The 21,394-nt window shown below is 35.9% G+C and overlaps 1 protein-coding gene across 2 annotated transcripts in view; it reads left to right on the top strand.

The window, feature by feature from the left end:
- ccser1 (coiled-coil serine-rich protein 1) overlaps positions 1 to 19,559 on the top strand; it is a 143,096-nt gene extending 123,537 nt beyond the window's left edge. The window contains exon 10 of one of the 2 annotated variants that reach the window (XM_056463474.1): positions 15,465 to 19,559. In XM_056463474.1, coding sequence (XP_056319449.1) covers positions 15,465 to 15,932 — 468 coding nt within the window. In that variant the 3' untranslated portion in view covers positions 15,933 to 19,559. The remainder of the gene's footprint in view (positions 1 to 15,464) is intronic. The other variant, XM_056463475.1, reaches the window with a different exon arrangement.
- Positions 19,560 to 21,394: the final 1,835 nt, after the last annotated feature.

Genomic DNA, 21,394 nt, shown 5'->3' with positions numbered 1-21,394 from the left:
TAAAGTCAGCTCATGACACTTAAGTTGTGTGACACATGTTGTGGGAAGCCACACACCAGCTTACTTTGTGGAGCTGACGGTCCTTAAACAGACAGCTGCAACAATCTCATCAGCTTCTGAAGACATCTGCCACCTTATCTCATACAAAATCCATTTATGATTTTTTTTTTTCTCTTTGTATGTTTCCTCCCTTCATCTCTTTTGGCTCTCACTTGAATTTTTTTTCCTCTTGCATCTTGATATATATTTCCCGTTATTGTTTATCCAGGTCCTGTGCTGTCAGAAAGAACAAGATGAGGACTGTAAAGAATCTTATCTTCCCTAAAGCTGACAGCTGTTGGAGGCGCTCAATAGGGGGGAAAGTCTTTGAAGTGTTTTCAGTTACTCCACACATCAAATCCAGCTTCCATCATGCCTCATCATCCAGGAACAAGACTCAGACGAAACTCTTATGTCGTCTTTCAGCTCCTCTTGTTTCTCTCTGGTCCTGTTTACTTCTGGTCTTAAGATGCATTTTGATTTTATATCTGATCAAATTGAGATGTTAGTAAATTCAGGTTTAAATTGGGTCTAGAATGTTTTGAGTGTGTACGCGCTTGACCATATTCAGAGGTATTTGCAATAGCACACAAAATCTCTGATTGAGTATAGGGTCTGAACAAAAACTGCAGTCTGAATGTGAATATATCTTCACTTTCTGACAGTGGGTGGTCCATATAGATAGGCCGAAATACAGGAATTAATTTGCTTAAAGCTGAAAGGTAGATTTTTCATATTGCTGTAAATAAATACACTCATAATAACTACTGATATGATAATACCTCTTACCATTTTTTCAATACGTTTTCCCATCTGGTAACTGCTTCTTTCCTACTTATAACTAAGGCCAGACAGAATCTGCGGAGATTTTGCTATTTCTGCTGAGAATTTTGTAAAAAAAATCTGCGGATTTATGCAGAATGATTTTTGCAGTATTACAACTAAAACTTTAAATAAAATTAAAAAATGTATTATTTTTTATTTCATATATTATGTTCACATTGCAAATCCAATTAGATCCCCTTATTTGGTAAACAAAGCAAGTCTCTTATATAATATCTATACTAAAAGGCAGGAAATATTACTTTACAAACTGTATTGTAAATAAATCATATGAACATTTTAATATTACTGATATTATATAACAATAATATTAGTGAAATGAATTTAAAAACTAAATAAATATAAATTTACACACATTTACACAAGTAAATGCATAGACTCAATGATGGCCTAAAAATCAGCGAATTTCTGCACAAGCAAATTCCGTGTGGGCCTACTTATAACCCCCAAATTAAAGTGAATTTGGTGACCCTCAGGTTGGGAATTACTTATGTAGAAGCTCACGTGATTCAATGCCAATGAAACAGCCATTTCAGGGGTCGCACACAGGACAAGAAGCACAGCATTGTGCCGTACCACTAAAGTATTTCAAAGGATTTCTAAACATTGTTTTCTATTAGTGTAAATACAACAGCTGTCCCACTCAGGGCCTACTCACCGTGCCCAGGCCCGTTTCCCGGATCGTTTGAGAAGTGTGTGCGCGCTGAATCGGGCTCAGGCGCGGTTCATTTGGGCTTTGGCGCGTTACGCTTTTTAGGGGCTGTTTCACATGGATTTACTAATCATTCTTACCTTTCAATAAACACAAACTGTCGTAGTTTATTAAAGACGCCTTCAGCAAACCTCCTAATTCCTGCAGCATGAGGACTTTGACTGTTTATGAGCATCAAAGGTGGCATATCTATTCGGCGAAATTTTTGACTGTGTCACCGCATCCCAAACGACTAAAACAATATAACTGAAGAAATCTCCACTGTGCTGAGCGAGAGCGCTTCTCTACTGAACATGGCATCATCGATGATGTAAGCATGCCCAAGCCCGAATGTAATGTGAGTGCGGGCCGTCGGGGGAGACGGGAGGGGGGACAAGTGTGCTTTGGCCCGGTTCAAGTCAAATGTACATGGTGTGAGTACGGCCTAAGTTTCTGTCCACAGCACCCATATTCAACTCAGGATGCTGTTTAAATTCCAGACACGTCATACTAGTATCGAAAATGCCACTGATGGCACAAAAAATATGGCATTGGTATTGGCAAGTACTTAAACCCATAAACTTATCTGTTGCCATTTAAATTAGACTTATAGTTATGCCCACTGGCCCCTAGCTTAACAATGCAAACCAGAAATTAATTATTAATTAATCAATTAATTAAAATGCGCAATAGCTGTTTGGCAGTATTGTTTGAATGGACTAACTTTTCAGTTAAGAACAGTAATATTACCGTTTGATAAAAATGGATGTCACATAAAAAAAAAAAACATTCTAGTTCAATGTATGTATTTGTTCACTATTAAGGGTTAAGTCATCATTTCATACAGTGCTAGTTGCATACGCAGCTGTATATATAGCTATGCACCCATGTATCAGATAATTACTTGTATTGGCTGATACCTGAGCGCTGGGTATCAGCCAATACAAATTATTATCTGATACATTAGGTATTAATTATCATACAGTTGGTATTAGGAATAGAAAATGATATAAGAACATCCCTAATCTGCATCATTTCATGTTAAAGAACATTCAATTTGCGTGTAGAATGTGGAAGTACTGTGCAGAAAGCCATCATAGACATGCAGCGCCTCTGCATTTCTCGTCCAGTGTGCGACCCATTAAGAGGTCTGATTTTGATTTCCACAAAAAAATCATTCGACTTCAAATTAGCTTTCTAATTTGGCCTTATATATTGCACAATAGATACTCTCATAATGTTAAAATGATAAAAATGCTGTATTAGAACAGCAGGAAATCAAAACAAAGAAATAATTTAATATAATTTTAGTTGCATTACTCTTCATAATACACATTTATTTTAGATAATTTGACTTTAAACACTTACTCATTACAGTTAACATTGAAAAAGTAAATCATAGCACTATCAAAGCTTATTTTACAATATTATATTTAAAGTGGACAAATAAGATATGTCTAATCCTCCGATATGTATTCATCTACTTGTGATTCTAATGACCAAAATGCATCTTACTACCAGGTGTAAACAAGGCTTGTGTCTTGTGTTTTTTTCTTTAGTGCTGTCGTTCATTTTGGGTATTTTTATGTCTTTGGGGCGCCTCTGTTTTTAGCTCTCAAATATCGATCAGTCTTTTTCACTCAATCGGTCAGTTTCAGTGCTCATAAATGTGCGGTCTCTTTTTCTCTAGCTGACATTTCTTTCTCTTAATCTTCCAGCTCTATTGATGGGTCCGGATGCTCTGCTAAACATCCCCCGAATGATTAGTCGGTTAGCAAGTTCACAAAGGTTGTCTAGGTTTTGTTTGTTTGTTTTTGGGTGAGGGAATAAGCAAGAAGTTGCAACGTCTCCAAAGGGGATTTTTAGCTTGCTGAGAACTCCTTGTGCTTTAATGTGCTGTCAAAAAGCCTGTCAAAAAATCTTATGTAACAAATCTATCAACCTGAACAATAACTTTCAGGGCAGTTACTCTCAGAATTCAGATCATCTGCTGTTTGCAGCATATGTTCTGTTAAGGTCTTTTAGGTTGTGTACACAACAACAGTGTATTAATATTATGTTTAATATTACCTTAGAAACACAGTGGAGAAAAGTATTTTAACACATCATGTTTTTTTTCCTGGGAATAGTATTTCTAATAGAGCTGTTTACATGGAGTTGAATCAGATTTAGTTAAAAACCCAAACAATACAAACATAAAAATAAAACAAAACAACAACAAAATCTGAAAAATTAGTTGTGTAATAACAATGTAATAACACAAGGAGAAAGTACTGAACAACTAAAAACTGATTTAAGACTATATATAAAAGGCTTTTTGGTGATAGCAGCTTAAAGACAACTCTTAATCTGTATTGCTCTGTTGGTCTCGTCTATCAAATCTGATCTTCAATTTGTATTTTATATTTGATTCAAGTAGGGTGATTGGCTGGGCCATTCCACAGCTTGATTTTCTTTCTCTGAAAGCAAGGGTTTCCTTGGCTGTGTTTTGGATCATTGTCTTGCTGAGATGTCAACACTGATTTCGTCTTCATCATCCTGATAATGTGGATCTTGGACGGAAGCAGCTAATATTAATTCCCAATGACGAAGGGAAGAAGGTTGCTGAATAACTACTGAGAGATCTCAGCTGCTGTCTGGGCTTTCACTGCGTTTCTACACCTCCCTTTCTTCATGTGTTCAATACTTTTTTCCTGCATAAAAATATTTCAAGTCAGTGGCAGTTTTAGAAATATGTTTTCTGAGAAAAATGGGGATGTGTTCAATACTTATTTTCCCCGATGTATACTGTATATATGTATATAATGCCATATTCATTAATGCTTTATTCAATTTTAATTTGTCTTTTTTTTCTTATATCAGTATCATTTGACATTGTTTAATTATATATTTAATTGAATAACCATCTATTTTTATTTTTTCGTTTTACATGTTAATTTTAACTTTGTGATGAAACTATTTGATAACATTGTCTAATTAATTAATAAACGTCTAATTATTAAAATATCGAACTATTTATCAATTTTATTTTTTATATTTAGCATATCTTAATATTAACTTTTAATATGATTTCTAACAATTTTTTTGTCACTAATGACATTTTTAAAACATCCTGCCAACACAAACTTCTTCATTTGAGCAAAACTTAAATAAATATATAAGCTGTATTATTTGCATAATGATTTACCCTGCAAACATACATTTGATACAGTAACATTATTCGTTTTCTCATTAGTACACGCAAGCCCAGCAAATCACAACCACATCATGTAGACAGCTCCATTGACTTCAGTAATTGATTTGTTTTAAATTATGAAAATATTTTTGCACGCATCCACATAGTTGCTCATATGTCATAGCATGGCACTCGGGGTGCTGAGGCATAGTGGCGGTTGCCCATGAGCCCATTAAATGTATTCAGGGGCGGTTTGTAATCAGCCGCTGGCGAGGAGGACAGCCATTTGTCTTTAAGCACCCTCAGACTGTGGCACTTCATCCTCTCTCTCTCTCTTTCTGAAAGCCACTCTTCATCATCTTAACTTAGGCTCAGACCGATGGAGTTTCAGACAACATGCCTCTCAGTTCCTGAATGTGGAGCCTGAGAGATGATGACAAAAGATGCCCTCCAAAAACATGCTTAATTGTTTACTCTCACTTTGTTGTTCTACGGTTTGATTGAGAGTAATTACTACAAGGCCTGTTGAGTGATTCTGATTGGCTGTTGAACATTCTAAGGTGTGCAATTATTTTCAGATATATGCTAAACACTACTTCCAGGCAGGTTTTCACTACTTCACGGTTACGTATTAAATTGCATATCAGTTATTTTCAATTATTCACAGGTTGGCCATAAATCAAAACAAAACAAAAGGCTTTGAATGAGATGTGCTGGAAACTAGTTCTGCACATAGTAGCTATTTGGGAACCGAAACCTGACAGATGTCTTGAAATACAACATATGAATATTGTCTGATATGAATTAGGTCTGGTAACCCTATTGTATTTGGAATAATTGACTCTGGTTCATTGAATTATTTAAAAATAACAAACACTTGAAGGTCCCATTAAAGTAAAAGAAAGTGTTTTAGATGTTAGTATCAGTATTGTTTCTTTTTAAGGTATATCTATAACCTCCTTGGGCTTGAGTGTCCACATACTGGACGTGGACAGCACATTTTAGCTCTTAAGTGGCTATTTAAAATACTTTGAATGTTTTATATTTTGTTACAGACATACAGTGTCATCCTGCAACTGTTTTGCAGCATATGAAATGTCCCAAACCCTATTTCTAGCTGTCCAACATGAGAAAAATGTTGTTTTTACTCTCTGATAGACAACGCAAGTAAAAAAAATTCTGTTATATATGCATTTAAAAAAATTCAGGAAAAAGTGTTTAATGTAAATTCGGACCACGAGTCCACATATATGGACATAATTTTTCTCTCTCAAGTACATAATATCAAAAGATGATACTAATTAGGTTCCAATAAGCCCAAATAGCAAAGAGAAATAAAAATGCATATAAAAAAACACCTTGGGCCTTAAGAGGATAAGCTAGTGTGCTCAAGAACAGTGACAAAATCCACGCCTACTAATATATATTTATTTATATATATATATATATATATATATATATATATATATATATATATATATATATATATATATATATATATATATATATATATATATATATATATAAATATTTATATATTTATATATTTATATATATATATATATATATATATATAAATATTTATATATTTATATATTTATATATAAATATTTATATATATATATATATATATATATATATATATATATATATATATATATATATATATATATATATAAATATTTATATATATATATATATATATATATATATATATATATATATATATATTTATATTTATATATATATATATATATTTATATTTATATATATATATACATATACCAGAGTATGCAAGCTTTGGGACATACTACTTCCTATGAAATAACGGGTCTTCATCATATCTTATCAAATTGGAGATGCAGCAGAAGGTAAATCTGCAGTCTGTGAGTTTTTAATGCAGAAAAATATCCTCAGGTGTTTGCATAATTATGCATTCAGAAGTTAATGACAAATCATCACTTTACAAAAGTCCACATATTTTGTTACCGATTAAATATAACATGCGAAATGTAAGGTAAATGTTTTCCATCAGGTTAGATATTAATCATTCAAGCATTTTTCTCTAAGCCTTTCAACTTAACTGTATTACATGACTGCCATGTTTGTAGTTGAATACTTTTTACCCATGTTTGTAGTTGAATTGTCTAATCAAATTCACATATAATGTGCTGTATTGTGGCCAATATTTGCGGTTCGGGTACATACTGAGCTGCAATTTAAAACTCTACCAGAAATAACTTTGGGATACTGATTTCAACATACTATAATTTTCTGCATATAGAACTAATTTTGTTTTCAAATTCTATTTAGGACAGATATAGTATTGTATGCGAATTGGGATAGAGCAACTGTGTTTAAGGTCTGCCTTTTCAAAATCAATGATCTACGCTGCCTGATTGAGACTGGACCATTTGCCTTCCGCTGTGCCAAATCTTTAAAATGTAAACACATTTTTCCATGAATGAATGTACATAACTGCTGTTTCCTAACAGCACTTGCATCTAAATGCCTTTCCGCCTTGTCTTGTGGTTGAACAACTAAATGAAAGATTAGATTTGTTTAGTGGACTTCTGATTATAAACAGTCTGTCTTAAAAAAGTCTTAAAATGTCTTAAATTTCAAAAACAAAAGTTTAGGCCTTAAAAAGCCTTAAATTCACTGAACAATTGTGTTGTAGGTCTTAAATCATTTTAAACAGGTCTTAATTTCCCTAAGGCCAAGTAAAGCTACCCAATCTGGCCAACAACCAATCACCAAAACTCAAAACTTTTTTTTTATATTTAAGTTTTTTATTGCAAAGAGATACAGTTCACTACAGCTGTTGGACATTTTTACAAAAAAAATCTCCAAATTAAATTCCCTAATCAGGGAAAGAAAACTAAAGCAACAGATCCCGTTACATGATTTTCCATTAATTTAAATGTAATTAATTTACAGAAGTAACAGAGAAATCCTTAGTGTTTAGCCCTGTATAAGTCTAACCTTTCATCTTAAAAGGGTCTTAAAAAGTCTTAAATTTGATTTGAAGGAATCTGCAGAAATCCTGATAAAAGTATTACACTGTAAGTGCTGTTAGAACATTCTATGAATATGGTCAATTATTTTTTTACATATTTAATGGCAGTTTTCTCCAGAAAGAGGAATAACTAATATTAATATCCATTGACAGCAGCCGATGCCAATAGACTAAATTAAACTGATCAGAAGGGCCAGCGACATCACTGGGATGAAGCTAGAAACTTTAACAGCAGTGTTGGAAGGAAGGAAGTTGAAAGAAATATTGAATAATGACTCCCATCTCCTTTATGATGTGCTGCTAGGACACAGGAGCTCTTTCAGTGAAAGGCTCACTCCACCCAAATCCACAATGGAGTGCCACAGGAAGTCATTTATCCCTGTGAATACCAAACTTTACAACTCCTCCCTCCGAGTCTTTTTTTTTTTTTGTCTTTTATTTTAAATGCTTTATTTATTTATTTATTTTTTGACCTTTTGATCTTTAATTTTTAATTGTATTTCTTTCTTATCTATTTCCAAGTAGTACCTGTAACAAAAGCAGTCCCACTGAGATAAATAAATTGATTCTGAATAATCTCCTAAATGCATTGTCACACAGATTCAAAGTTTTAGTTTTTTTTTTTCAAAAATGTTTGAGAAAAGCCTCCACGTCTATAAAACAAGAGATACATATTGATTATTTAGTTTATTGCAGGAAAACCAATAAACAACAAAGAAATGCATTCGCATCTGTCTATTCACTCTGATGAGAAGTTCCACAGAATTGTTTTCCCTTCCCAAACATATTATATTTTCACAGAATCTTAGAGTGAGCCCTGTTTGCCTGAGTGTTTTTTTTATGTAATACATAAGCAGGTATATGTATACTGCGCCCAGTTATCAGTCCCGTTCTATACATGATACACAAGGATTACTATCCGTTGCCTGCGGCTTTGAAAGCTCGGCTTTTCGCAACAGTTGCTTGTTGCGCACGCGTGCTTATGTGTGCTTGTAGGTGTGCTGAAGTGTGGAAAATGAGTGGGCCGAAATCCTGCAACTTCCAGCCTACTGCATATAATCAGCCGGAGGGCTTTTAACAGAAGCGTGCCATTAGCGCAGGACCAGCTTCTTCACAAGCTAATAAAGACCCAAATGGATTACGACCGTTAAATCAGTCTGATTTACTCCGCTTGCTGTTTTTCCACCGGATGACTCTGAAGTTGTGTGTGTGTGTGTGTGTGTGTTTGTGTGTGTGTGTGTGTGTTTCTGGCCTTTATCCAGTGCAGGTACCAAAGCTTCTCGCTCTTTCTGTCACCATCTGATGCATTTATGTCTGCTAGCGCCTGGATTTGTACTGTGAATGCAGCAGAGCGCGTACTTGAGAGGACAACGACATTGTAAATCCAAGATTCGGTCCCCAGGTTCTGGCTTCTTAGCATGGTATCTGCAAAAAAAAAAGGTGCTTCTGCAGACTAATGCTTAAAAAGACAGATGAAGGATATTACAAAGAGATCTGAATATTTTAATGAGTTATGGATAAAAGTGAAAACGAAGACTCTCAAATTGTCATTTGGGTGTTGTAAGTTACATTAAAGGCAATGCTAAAAAAAAAGGCAGCGATTATGGGGGATAAAAGAAAAAGAAAAAAAGGAAAAGAAAAAATTACTTAAAATAAAAATGTAATATTCAGTGCAAAATAGAGCATAAAACAACTATGAACATTAGAGATAGAAATATTACAACATCAGAGCCACAAAGTAAAGGTGCTTTTTTTAAAAGAATAAATCTTAATGTGAATAAATTATACTTAAAATGAATAAATGAAAAAAAATCTACCATTTATTTACACAACACAAGACAAAAACAAAATCACTTCTAAAGAATAGTTTTCACCCAATAAGCCAGTGTTTGCCAAAGTGGGGGTCGGGATCACTAGGGGGTCGCTTGGTGATTTCCTAAGATCAAATTCATTTGATTGAACTACTAGAATTACCATATTTTATGCATAACCTACAGGAGATAAAAAGAGTAGTTAAAGGTGCAGGAGATGATCTGCCTAAATGCTAACCAGTTAGCATAATATCTTTCAAATACAATTCCTCCCCTGTTGTTCGAAGCCACGCTCGTGAAATCGCAAACGTGCACATTAAAGACCCACTAGATCATGTCATTCGCCAGTTAGAAAACTTTATAGTACTTTATAATGCAAAACTTTATAATCTTATATCTAGCACGTTTTCAGTTATGTAGTTAGCAAGCAAAACTTGTCATCACTCTTCATCAGTCTCACTCTCTCACACGCTTTGTCATAAAGCAACTACTGTATGCTTAGTGATTGACCGGCGGGCTGCAGGAATTACACATATTACTAAGCCATATTTGCATGCTATTTCAGACCAAGTAGCATGGTTAGCAATATACACTGCGTCAAAGGCTGTCATTGTTCAAAAATGAACTAATGTGAATATAAAACTAGCTTCAGCTCGGTAAAGCAGGCTAGGCAAATAGCTTTATTTACTGATGTTTTGTTGTGAAACTAAATAAAAATCGTCATTATCGATGCTGTCAAATGTCCCTTATGAAACTGAAAATAGTCACATCAATCATTCGCCAGAAGATATCAATGGCTGAACAACACTTCTGTGCATATAACCTATTCATAACACAACAAAATCTAGATCAGCTTTGCAGGACTAAAAGAGTTTTAAAACAGAACATTACCAGTCTAAAAGAAATACTTCATCTATGGTGTCATCCTTCCTCCAGCATGCAAAAGTGACTCCAATATTGATTCAGGATTTTAATAAGTTTTGATTCAGCATTTGTTTTTAGCGCTGCCAATCGTGTCCATGTGACTGTGGCCTGCGTGAACGCGCATCGGCGGATCTGCGCGAACTGGTGCTCAGTTGTTCAAACCAACATTTGCTGACAGACAGTTTGGGCTACTGATCACAATTATGTGAATTATCGGCCTGACAACATTTAATTGGATGAACTTTTTTTTAGACTTATGCTTCTCCCAGAATACGAAAATACAATTAAATACATTTAGATCATTTACTTTAATCAATACTATTGGAATGTGAAGAGACTTTCAATCAGCACAACAAAAAGTTTCTGAAGACAATCACCTATTGCACCTTTAATAGTTCCATGAAAAAAAAAAAAGTTATTTTTTTCCGTTGGATTACAACCCCTGGGGTCTCATTATGTTAGAAAAAAAGACACAGCAATAGGGTCAGATGTAGCAGATTGATTTCATGGCACCAGGGTAAACTTTCTGACATCTTTACGGCACTCACGTAGATTAAAAATAAATTCAGGCCACAGCTGAACATGGAGGATGATCTCCGAGTGGCGTTCTCCAAAATTGAATAAAGAATAAAGTTGGGCCTATTGGTGTGTGTGCACCGTGGCATACAAGTTTTGTATATTTATAACCACCGCAGAGTATTTTAGGGTCGCGAGTCACTGGCATTGTTATTTTTGGGGTCTTGGGCAGAAAAATTTGGGAACCCCTGCAATAAGCTCCTCATTACTGCTAGTACCACTTGTGGTAATGTTAAGGTATGAATCTGGTTATGAGATCTAGAATATGATCATTGAGAATAAGTCATTGATATGTACATTAAGTACTAATAAACAGCCAATATGGTAGTAATGCGGTAATAATATAACACAAAATGGTTCAGAAGATTTATTTATAATGTAAATAATTAAGTTTTGTTGATTTTAAAAGTTACACATTGCAGCATTAAGGAACATACTCTGTTGTTAATTCCACTGTTAAATATTACATATGAAAGAATGAAGTACTGTGACTGTGGCTTTAAAAACAAGATGCTGGGTTTGGCTGGTGAGCATGTGTTAATGAAATAATGTTGCATCCTGGAGTTTTCTGTAAGTGAAAGGTAGTATGAAAGTAAATAAATTCACTCCACGCAGCAAGTAATAAAATAAGTTTAGGCATGTCCCCTTTCTGACCTGCATTGGCATATGAGTCTCTCACATGGATCCTGCTCCATAATGTACGAATTCAATTACAGACTCTATTTTAAATTCAATTTCATGTCACAGCTGAAGTTCTCACATTAGGCACATCACACTTAATTAGGTTTCTTCACTTTGTGCAATGCCGATTAGCATCAAGTATTACTTTCTGGCTGCCAGCTCAGTCTGAGTTACACGTCGAGTTACAGCATGAATCAAACTGTCCTTCTTGAGCTACGGATATTTCTTTTTTCATGTGCAGTCTTTACTCTAAATTCATTCATTCATCTATTCTGAACTTCCCTAATTCTTTGAAATGTGGCATATGTGGAACATGTTTTAAAGTGTGTTGTAATCATAGGTTGTATAACAGTATCGTGCTTTGTGGAAGTTCCAAGATAATGGCACCTGTGAATCTAGGAAAAAATCCTAAATATCAGCCTAAACAGTCCAGGCTACAAAACTCATCCCAAAAATTTCATTTTGAACTTCTTAATTCTTTCAACACCTGTTTGTTTTCAGTGCCAGTTTTTTTATCAATTTCATCAAACTTTCACGCCACCCAGAATATTTTTGCTGTATGAATATCTGAACAATGTGTGCACCAGGTGTAAAAAAACAGAACCTTTGATTTTCATTCATTCGTTCATTTTCTACCGCTTTTCCGGGGCTGGGTCGTGGGGGCAGCAGTCTTAGGAGAGAACCCCAGACTTCCCTCTCCCCAGACCCTCCCTTTAGCTCCTCCGAGGGGATCCTGAGGTGTTCCCAGGCCAGCCGAGAGACATAGTCCCTCCAGCGTGTCCTGGGTCTTCCCCGAGGCCTCCTCCCAGTGGGACATGCCTGGAACACCTACCTAGTTAGGCATCCAGGAGGCATCTGAAACAGATGCCCGAGTCACCTCAGCTGACTTCTCTCGATGTGGAGGGGCAGCGGCTCTACTCCGAGCTCCTCCTTGGTGTCAGAGCTCCTCACCCTATCCATAAGGGTGCGGCTTGCCACCCTGCGAAGGAAACTCATTTCGGCCGCTTGTATCCGAGATCTTGTCCTTTCGGTCATGACCCAAAGCTCATGACCATAGGTGAGAGTAGGAACGTAGATTGACCGGTAAATCGAAAGTTTCGCCTTTCGACTCCTTCTTTACCACAACGGACCGGTACATCGACCGCATTACTGCTGCCGCTGCACCAATCCGCCTGTCAATCTCTTGATTTAAAGCAACAAACAAAATGTTTTGTCCTAGCTTTGTTTATTTTCCTTTCAAATGACATGAACAACTTTATGTCCTTGCGTGGAAAAGCATGTTCTCACACGAATGAGCAAATAAAGTGTGGGAAGTGCTTGATGTTAAGAGGAGTTGTCAAGTGCAATAAGCAATGAAAATAAAATGTCAATGCATTGCTCACACAAAAACACACATGTAACACACTCCATGCCATCGTGAATTCATTACTCTTTGTGTACTGCGCTTGAACCGTCATACATGTATCTGTACACATACAGTATAATTATTTCTAAATATGTGTTTTGGTGATTAATCATAGTATTATAAGTAACAGTAGTAAGTACAGTTAGTTCAGTAGTGGGTACCATCAGTAATGCCATTGGGAGGATATCTGATGTGGAGTATTATATTGAATCTGTGTATTAGGTCTTTATAAAATTAACATACTGTATAAAAATGTTGAACAACAACAAAATTTGCATCTCTGTTACTGTTTTAGAAAAAGCTAAAGAATAACATAGGATATTGTGATTTTTAATATTGTTGGGGATCAACCTACTGTACGTTAAAAGATCGATCAGGGATTTATTAGGTTTATTAGCTTCATTTTTATAGAGTCTTGAAGATTCAAATCACTTGATTCGACTCAATTGAGTCAGACTGAATAAGATTAAAAGCTTCACGCTTTATCAACCATTTGTCCAGCAAATAGAAAACATATTTTCCAATCTTGTTTATGTTTTTCCATGGCCAACAATAATAACGTAACACAGTATTGGGTTCAAATTTAGCAAGGAAACAAAATCTACAGCTGGAGGCAGTGACTTAGAAGCACATAAACACAGCACAGTTTTTACAAAATATGAAACAAAGATTTATTGAGCTACACTATGATACGTGAAATTAACTACGTAATAAACAAACAACAAACAAACGCACACACACACATACACACAGAAGCAGTTCAGATGATGCAAAATGAGTTGACAACCGTCCAGAATTAACTCTAGTACTTGTTACTAGATCTTACAATCACACCTGAGAAAGGGTGTCAGGGTTAAAAACACATTGATTAACTTGGTTGGTTACAATGGTTGCAATAAACACGTAGTATATTAGGAAAACTATGCCATATTATCAAAAGATACATCTGCCTTAATTGTAACATTTCAAGTGATTGTCTTTCATTCATATGCATTAATTCCAGAGATCCTTTGTCTCTACAAAAGTGTACATCCAACAGGATGTACCACATGATGGGTCCAGAAAAAGGGTCTGGTGAGGCAATTAGTTAGGTTTCATCTTGAAAGGCTTGTAAAACACCATTGTTGGTTGATTAAATGTGCCCAAATTTGGTAAAGGGTCCCCAGAACATCTGCGTAAGTATTGGTGAAAATAGTCAAATCAATTAATCTGTTATCCGTCATGGTAAAAGCCCTCGAGCCAATTCTTAATGACTGAGACCAGACAATGTGGCGCCAGATTTCCAAAATTTCAGATTCCAACTTGTTTTGATTCTGTAATCTGCCAGTGAACTACAACAATATACAGTCGTCAACATTTGAAGTGGATCACAACCTTTCATCAAAGTTGTCCTAAAAGTATTCAACAACACCTGTTGAAAAACTTTTTTTTGATCCACTTCAATTGTTGACTACTGTAGTAATTACTATTAAAAGTGTGTTATTGTAATCAATAGACTTAATAATATATTGTTATACATTTATTTTTAATAACATAATTGGAGAAAGACTTGGAGAAATTGTTTGATCAAATCACTGCTCTCTAAATCTTAATCTAATTCTGTCATGAAGCAAGTGAAGATGCACACCTCTAGTTAGTAGGGATGTTTGTACTAGTAGGTCACACTCGGGACCAGGGCTGTGCGATTTTAGGGAAAATATCTAATTGTGAATTTTAAAAAAATATTTTGGACAGATATTGTGATAGCGTTTTGATTTGCAATTACATTTTGTGTGCAAATGTTGACTACTATTTATGTATGTACAGTCAAGCCAAAAAATAATTTTGGGTTTGATTGTGTGTGTGTATTCATATTCATATCAAACCCTTTGCGATTTAGCTAATTGCAACATTTCAGTTATTCATTGTTCATCGTGATTGTGATTGATTCAGTTTTGATTAATCCTTCAGCCCTACTTTGGTCAAATTTTGCACTAACAGGAGTTACAGAATCAAGCAATCAGCTGGTTTCATTTCCATGTGCACTGTTTCCCCTGCACTCTCTCAGCATTGTGAGTAATAGCGGGCCGGTTATGTAAGGAAGAGGCAGTGCGAAATGAACAGGTGGCTCAAGCTCTCCTCAGCACAGACTTTTTATCATGCCTCCTCCCCACAATGTGTGCCTTTGGCCTCCTCTTCCCAAAAAAGGCAAAGTTCCAGTTGGTCGCCAAACAATTAGAAAAGGTTCTAGACCGCCAACATAGCTTTGTCAAAATGTCAGCGAATTAAGTGGCTTAATTTTGTCTCTTTTGTTTCAACAGACAATCCATCCAATTCGACCCACAGGCCAAAACTGCAACATTCCCAGCAGCAGCAGCAGGGAGCGAAGACCAGTTCGGCCTCTTGCTGCAGACCAGCACAACCGTCCCAGTGAAGTTTGCAGCAACGGTGGAGGAAGGAGAGCTGAAGGTGGGCAATGTGTGTCTGAAATACCCGGGCCTCGAAAGAATGATCATCAAGGGCCATCTCAAATCCCTCGTGCGGTGGCTGGCAGCAGCGTGAGCCTTCCTAGCAAAGGCAGTCCGTCTCGCAGCCTGTCCTCAGACAGCGAACGGGGCCCACGCAGCGAACGAGGGCCTATTCCTAGGCTTCAATCTTCCTTTACCGGCCGTCTAGGTCAACCTCCCCGTGGGCCTCTGTCTTTACACATGTACAGGCGAAACAACGTCTTCCTACAGCACTCGCTCCACACAGCCGAACTGCAGGCTCTTGCTCAGCAGGACGGTTGAAGACACATCCTAAAACACTAACACGTATCTCAGACGGTGCAGTTCCTCAGCGACCGCCAGTACCTTCAGACCCACAGCCCAGGCTCTCAAACCTCAACCGCACACAGAGACTCTTCTTATCCTATGTGGAGTTAAACTTGTCAGCTCTATTAAGTGTCAAAACCCAATCCGCCGTCTGCACTATACTTAAGCCTTTTGAAGAAATTTAGGATATGCTGCTCAAATAAGTACTTTAGATTGACAGTCCAGTAATGTGAGAGTTTCAAGACAACACTATCTCTATGTACAGTTCTGCTGAATTTTTTATTTTTTTTTGCTTGTTTCATTGAAAGAAATCCAGGGTCCAACATTAACACTTACCTGGCTGCTGATTCAAGTAAAATGTGATTAATTGAACTAGGTGCCAGGTAACTATGATATTTAATGGTTTAAATTGAATCGCTGGTGATATACTGTTCAAAAGTTTAAGGTCAGGATTTTGTTTATTTATTTATTTATTTTAAAAGAAGCCTTTTCAGCTTACTAACTCTACGTTGTGAAAAATTATAATCTATAAAAAATAATGAATAAATTATAAATAAAAATATAATAATTTATTCCTATTAGGCATGGGCCGGTATAAGATTCTGACGGTATGATAACCTTGGATAAAAACATAACGGTTGCACGGTATTCGGATTATTGCTCTAAAATATATTCTTTTTAAATGTCTGGGTAAAAAAAAAGACCTATTTCAGCTTTGAACACATTATATTTAATTTGGACAAACATTTTAAATGTTTTGAAACAGTAAACATGTCAGGCTAAATATTTCAGATGAATCGTTGACTTCTGCTTTCGTCATTGGTTTCAAAAACACAGATTTCTTCACAATTTAAATGGCATCTTTGGATATCTTTTCTGCTGGAGATACTGTTGTCTTAAAAAACAAAAAATCTTACATGTACTGTAAAACTTTGACTTTTCCAAACCGCGGTGCACCTTGAAAACACTTATCATCCCATGCCTATTTCCTATGATGCAAAAGTGAGTTTTCAGCATCATTATTTTAGTTGTAAATGTGAAAATATTTCAGAAACTATTAATATTTGCTAATTTATTACTCAATTAAATTGATGATTTTTTTCAGGATTGTTATTTAATAAAGCATTCAAAATAATATGAATTTAAAATATTTTATTATGTAATAATACAAATGTATGTTCTGTCCCATTTGATCAATCATTAATGCATGGGTGCTTATAAAAAGTATTTTTTTTAAAGAAGTTTCAACCGACCATAAACTTTTGAACTTTATATGTGGTACAACTACCATAATCAAAATGTGAGGAACAAATTCATGTGTATGTGGAAGATGTGGAAAACTGGCACATTTGAATGAGAGAAAAAAAGGGCTAAACATCAGCCAAACATAAAAAAAAATGTATAATTTAGCTTCATGGCCAGTACAAAATGTCTAGCCAATATTTTTCCTCAATTCTCCCACCATTAATAAGTGTGCCAAAAAGTTAATTTTGGACTTCATCAAATCCTTATTAAGCAAAGTATGCAAAAACCATTTTCTCCTCTTTACGTCTTAGCCTAAACTCCCTTGATTGTTAGATTAAGCCCAATCTGTAGTGATGATTATAATAGCAGGTCACTCAAACCGCTCAAATCATTGTTTTTTTTTTTCACCAGCAACCATGACACTGAAGATGTGTGCGAATATTGCCAAATCAATCCTCAGTCGAAGAGAGGGCGTTGAAGCCCTTGCTGAGTATTACCCACATGTTGTCAGACCTCTTTTAGGGAGTTTAACACTCATTACCCTTTTCTAATTGCAAGATACTCTTGCTCTCTTTTATTCACATTCTTTTTGCAGCAAACAAAAAATGAAAGCTAAAGACGTTTCCTGCACTGAATTTAAGCTAAATGGATTTGACAACTCTTGTGGAAGGATTCAGCAAGAGCCTGGAGTTGAATCTCAAAACAGCTGGACTGCAAGGAAGAAATGCCCATCATTAGTTAAAGTAGTAGAAACCTCCATGCAGATAAATGAACTTCATTATTACATTTGGCATTGGAAGGACTTCACATATTCATTTCAAAATAGATGGCAACTAAATTTAATTAAACATGCCGATAACTTCAGTAAATGTAAAACTGCCATAGACGCACTCTTAAAAGAGACGCTTGAAATGAGGAATGGCCTAATTCTGGCAGCGTTGGAAACGACGTTGGTGTAACGTTACAGCGTTGACCCGGCTTTGCGGATCAGGAGCTCAAGCAAGGACGCATGGAGGAGAAGGAAACCCTGAAGAAACGCAGTTCCATCCATCCAGCAGGTCTGCTCCCTGAGGTCCACTGCTCCAATTTCAGCAATCTGTTGGGAGCACCATCACTTCTTCCTCTCTCTCTCTCTCTCTCTCTCTTTCTATCTCGATCTCCTTCTCCCTTCCAGACCTACTTCCAGCTCTCTGTATGTTCGGGCTCAGGGAGAGAAAGGCTTTAGCGCAGTCTCACCGATACACACTCCAGGACCGAAATCACACTTTCCAAACGCTGATGTGTTTGTGTTGTAGTCAGGGTGCGAATTAAAATCTCATAAACCAATGCTAAATGGGAGATTTATATGTAAATATATAGGGAACTGATAATTAGGGTCTATCAATCAATATGAAAAGGATGATGGAAAAGTATTTAAATAATTATTAATCAATTTTAATATTTACGTATACACTTGAAATGATTAAATTATTAGCATTTTTTTTTTGGTCTGTTGAAATGCTTGATTCTGATTGGCTAGAAGGTGAAATTGCTTAATGCACAGGTAGATCCAGTTCGTTTTCATCACAGTTTGAAATAAAAGCTCTTCCCTCAAACATTAGAAGTAACCATGTAATGCAGAGACAAATGCCGCAGTCTTCATTCCTCCGTGTAATCTTGAGGACACCGATGTGTGCTTCACTAGGGAGCCAATTGGATTTAACAACTTGCAAATATTTTCAAAAACATTTGTGAAGTGGTAGCTAATACATGTTACTATGAGCTATTAGATATGCCCCTGTCAATTACATGCAAATTCGCAATCTCCAGCAGGGACTAGGAGATCTAGCATGTCAACACTGACCAAAATTTAGTCAAATATTGCACTCCAAAAGCAGTTTTAAATTGAATTTGGCAAATTACCACAGAATAAAAACCCTGGGTGATTTTATAGAAGGTATTATCTATTATATTCTATTTTATTCATAACATCTATTAAGTGTGTATGCAGGATGGATAATCAGTGGATTACTGTGTTTTAATGAATTTTATCTACTCGACTCGTATTGCCTTTATGAAGTGCATTTAAAACCCTTTATAACATTGCTCTCTGGAATACTTGATTCTGATTAATCGGTCGTGTCATTCCAAAGTATGTTATTTTCAGATAACAACTGTTGAACCATCAGAAAGAGTGAGCAGATAACAACCGCTGAACAAATAACACCGGTTCATCGGGGTACTTGACCTTCAGTGAATACATTCACATCCATATTTATATGCTTGTAATAAAGCCCTTAAGGCTCATACAAAAGCCCTCCGCTTTGCGATGGGCTGCTGATAACAATGTCAAGTGGCATAGCATCGATTATCCCTACTTATACATACACACATAATAAATGCCATCTATAAAATATAATAACACCTTCTAGAAAAAAATAACCAGGGTTTATGCTACAAACAATACCAAAAACTCATAGTTATTGTTGTATTTGTATAGTAAATGCAAAAGAAGTCCTGGTTTTGCTATGCTAACAGTTTTTTGTACTAAAACTGTGGTAAATCATAGTTAAATTCTGTAATATTTCAACAGTTTTAAGGGAAAGACATTTCTTCCAAACTTTAAATGAAAATAATATCATTTACAACTGTAAGTGTATGATATTACATCTAAGTGTATACATTAATATTAAAATGTGTATGATTAATAAAAGAAACCAGTCGTTTAAAGAAATGAAAATATAAATAGTAGATAAATGACATATTTTTTTCAAAATAAATAATAATAAATGCAATAAATGTGCAATAAATCCGTCCTTTGTCTGCACAGAAAGCTTCATTTTTGGATCCTGTTTATGGTATTTGAGAATGACCTCAGAAGAGCAGACTGCTGTTAGACAGCCAATTTGAGACAATTCAGCCCTTGATAACTGTGGTCAGCAATACGGTTTAAATTGTGTGCGGGGGCCAGTTCATTACTGGCGAATGTTAAACATGTGTTCCTACAGGCAGGAATTGTCCTTGTTCCTTCCTGAGCCTCCCTCGTGTCTGTGACACACGTTTGAGCCATGACGCTTGAAGGACGGACGCTTAAATGGACTTATATATGCGAGATCATGGGTGAAGTCTGTACAAGAGCGCAGACTCAACCGTTAACATGACTACACGTGTCGTCAAATTTCTTTCAATGTTCATTAGATATTTATTTTGGCCTTATTTATTATGTGACATTGTGCAATGACTATCACCTTAGGCTTTTTATTTGTCTGTCTGGACTCTTTTTATCAATGCGTATGAAATTTGTCTTTATGGATATTGATGATTTGCGGAAATTGTCTGTTATATCATGTTGGTTTTTTTCTCCTATGTACAGGGTTCGCATAAAAATGGCACTTTTAAGAGATTTAAATCATAATAAGATTTGAAACAACCTTTATCTGTATCTTTTCTCTCACTTGTGGTTTTCATTTAATGTTCTGATTTTCACAGAATGTAATATATCCATTCATTAAAGGCAGCGATTTAAAAATAGATACGTTTATGCTGTCATTTATGTTATTTGAATGATATTTCCCACATTTAAGCTTTTACTGTACACCTATTTCTTGTTATCCGACATGTAACCAACTTGTACTGTTTACAATCATCATCTCTGGAAACTAGGAAGGAAAATACCATTGCTTTGATGGCCTGAGGCGATTTAAAGCGAGCCCTTTGTCTGGCCTGTCCTTGCTTCTCAGTGAAAAGGTAAAAATGGATGTCATTCTTCTCAAACCATCCTTTGGAAATTGCTTATTGTGTTTGCTTTAGTGTATTGCATCAGATTACATGTCTGGCTCAAAAGCCTGTGTAAACTTTATACGGTCTCTGCCTAAATCACTGCCTTGCTCTGATTTCTGCTCAGGCTTCAGCTGTCCAGGATTCACAGCACATATCATTGCTCCTCTTAGTCATCCACAGCAAGTTTTCTCCAGCTAAATGGAGGGCAAAGGGAGACCGTCAACTTGTGGGTAAAAGTAATTACGCAGCGAGGATGACCGGTGCTGCAGAACTCTGGGATTGATGAGTGTTTGTTGTCTTGAAGCAGGTACATTTTTTCTGTCTCCTCTCATCTTTCGATATATAAATTGGTTGGGGTTATGCACAACATCTGCGTGAGAAATCCTCAGGATTCTTTTCTGAAATTGTCTGCTAGGGTTGACTTTTTTCTTTCC

The sequence above is a fragment of the Danio aesculapii genome, chromosome 8 (genome assembly GCF_903798145.1).
Source record: "Danio aesculapii chromosome 8, fDanAes4.1, whole genome shotgun sequence".
NCBI lineage: Eukaryota > Metazoa > Chordata > Actinopteri > Cypriniformes > Danionidae > Danio > Danio aesculapii.
The sequence above is the reverse complement of the archived record's forward strand: the minus strand, read 5'-3'. Positions and strand labels throughout refer to the sequence as shown.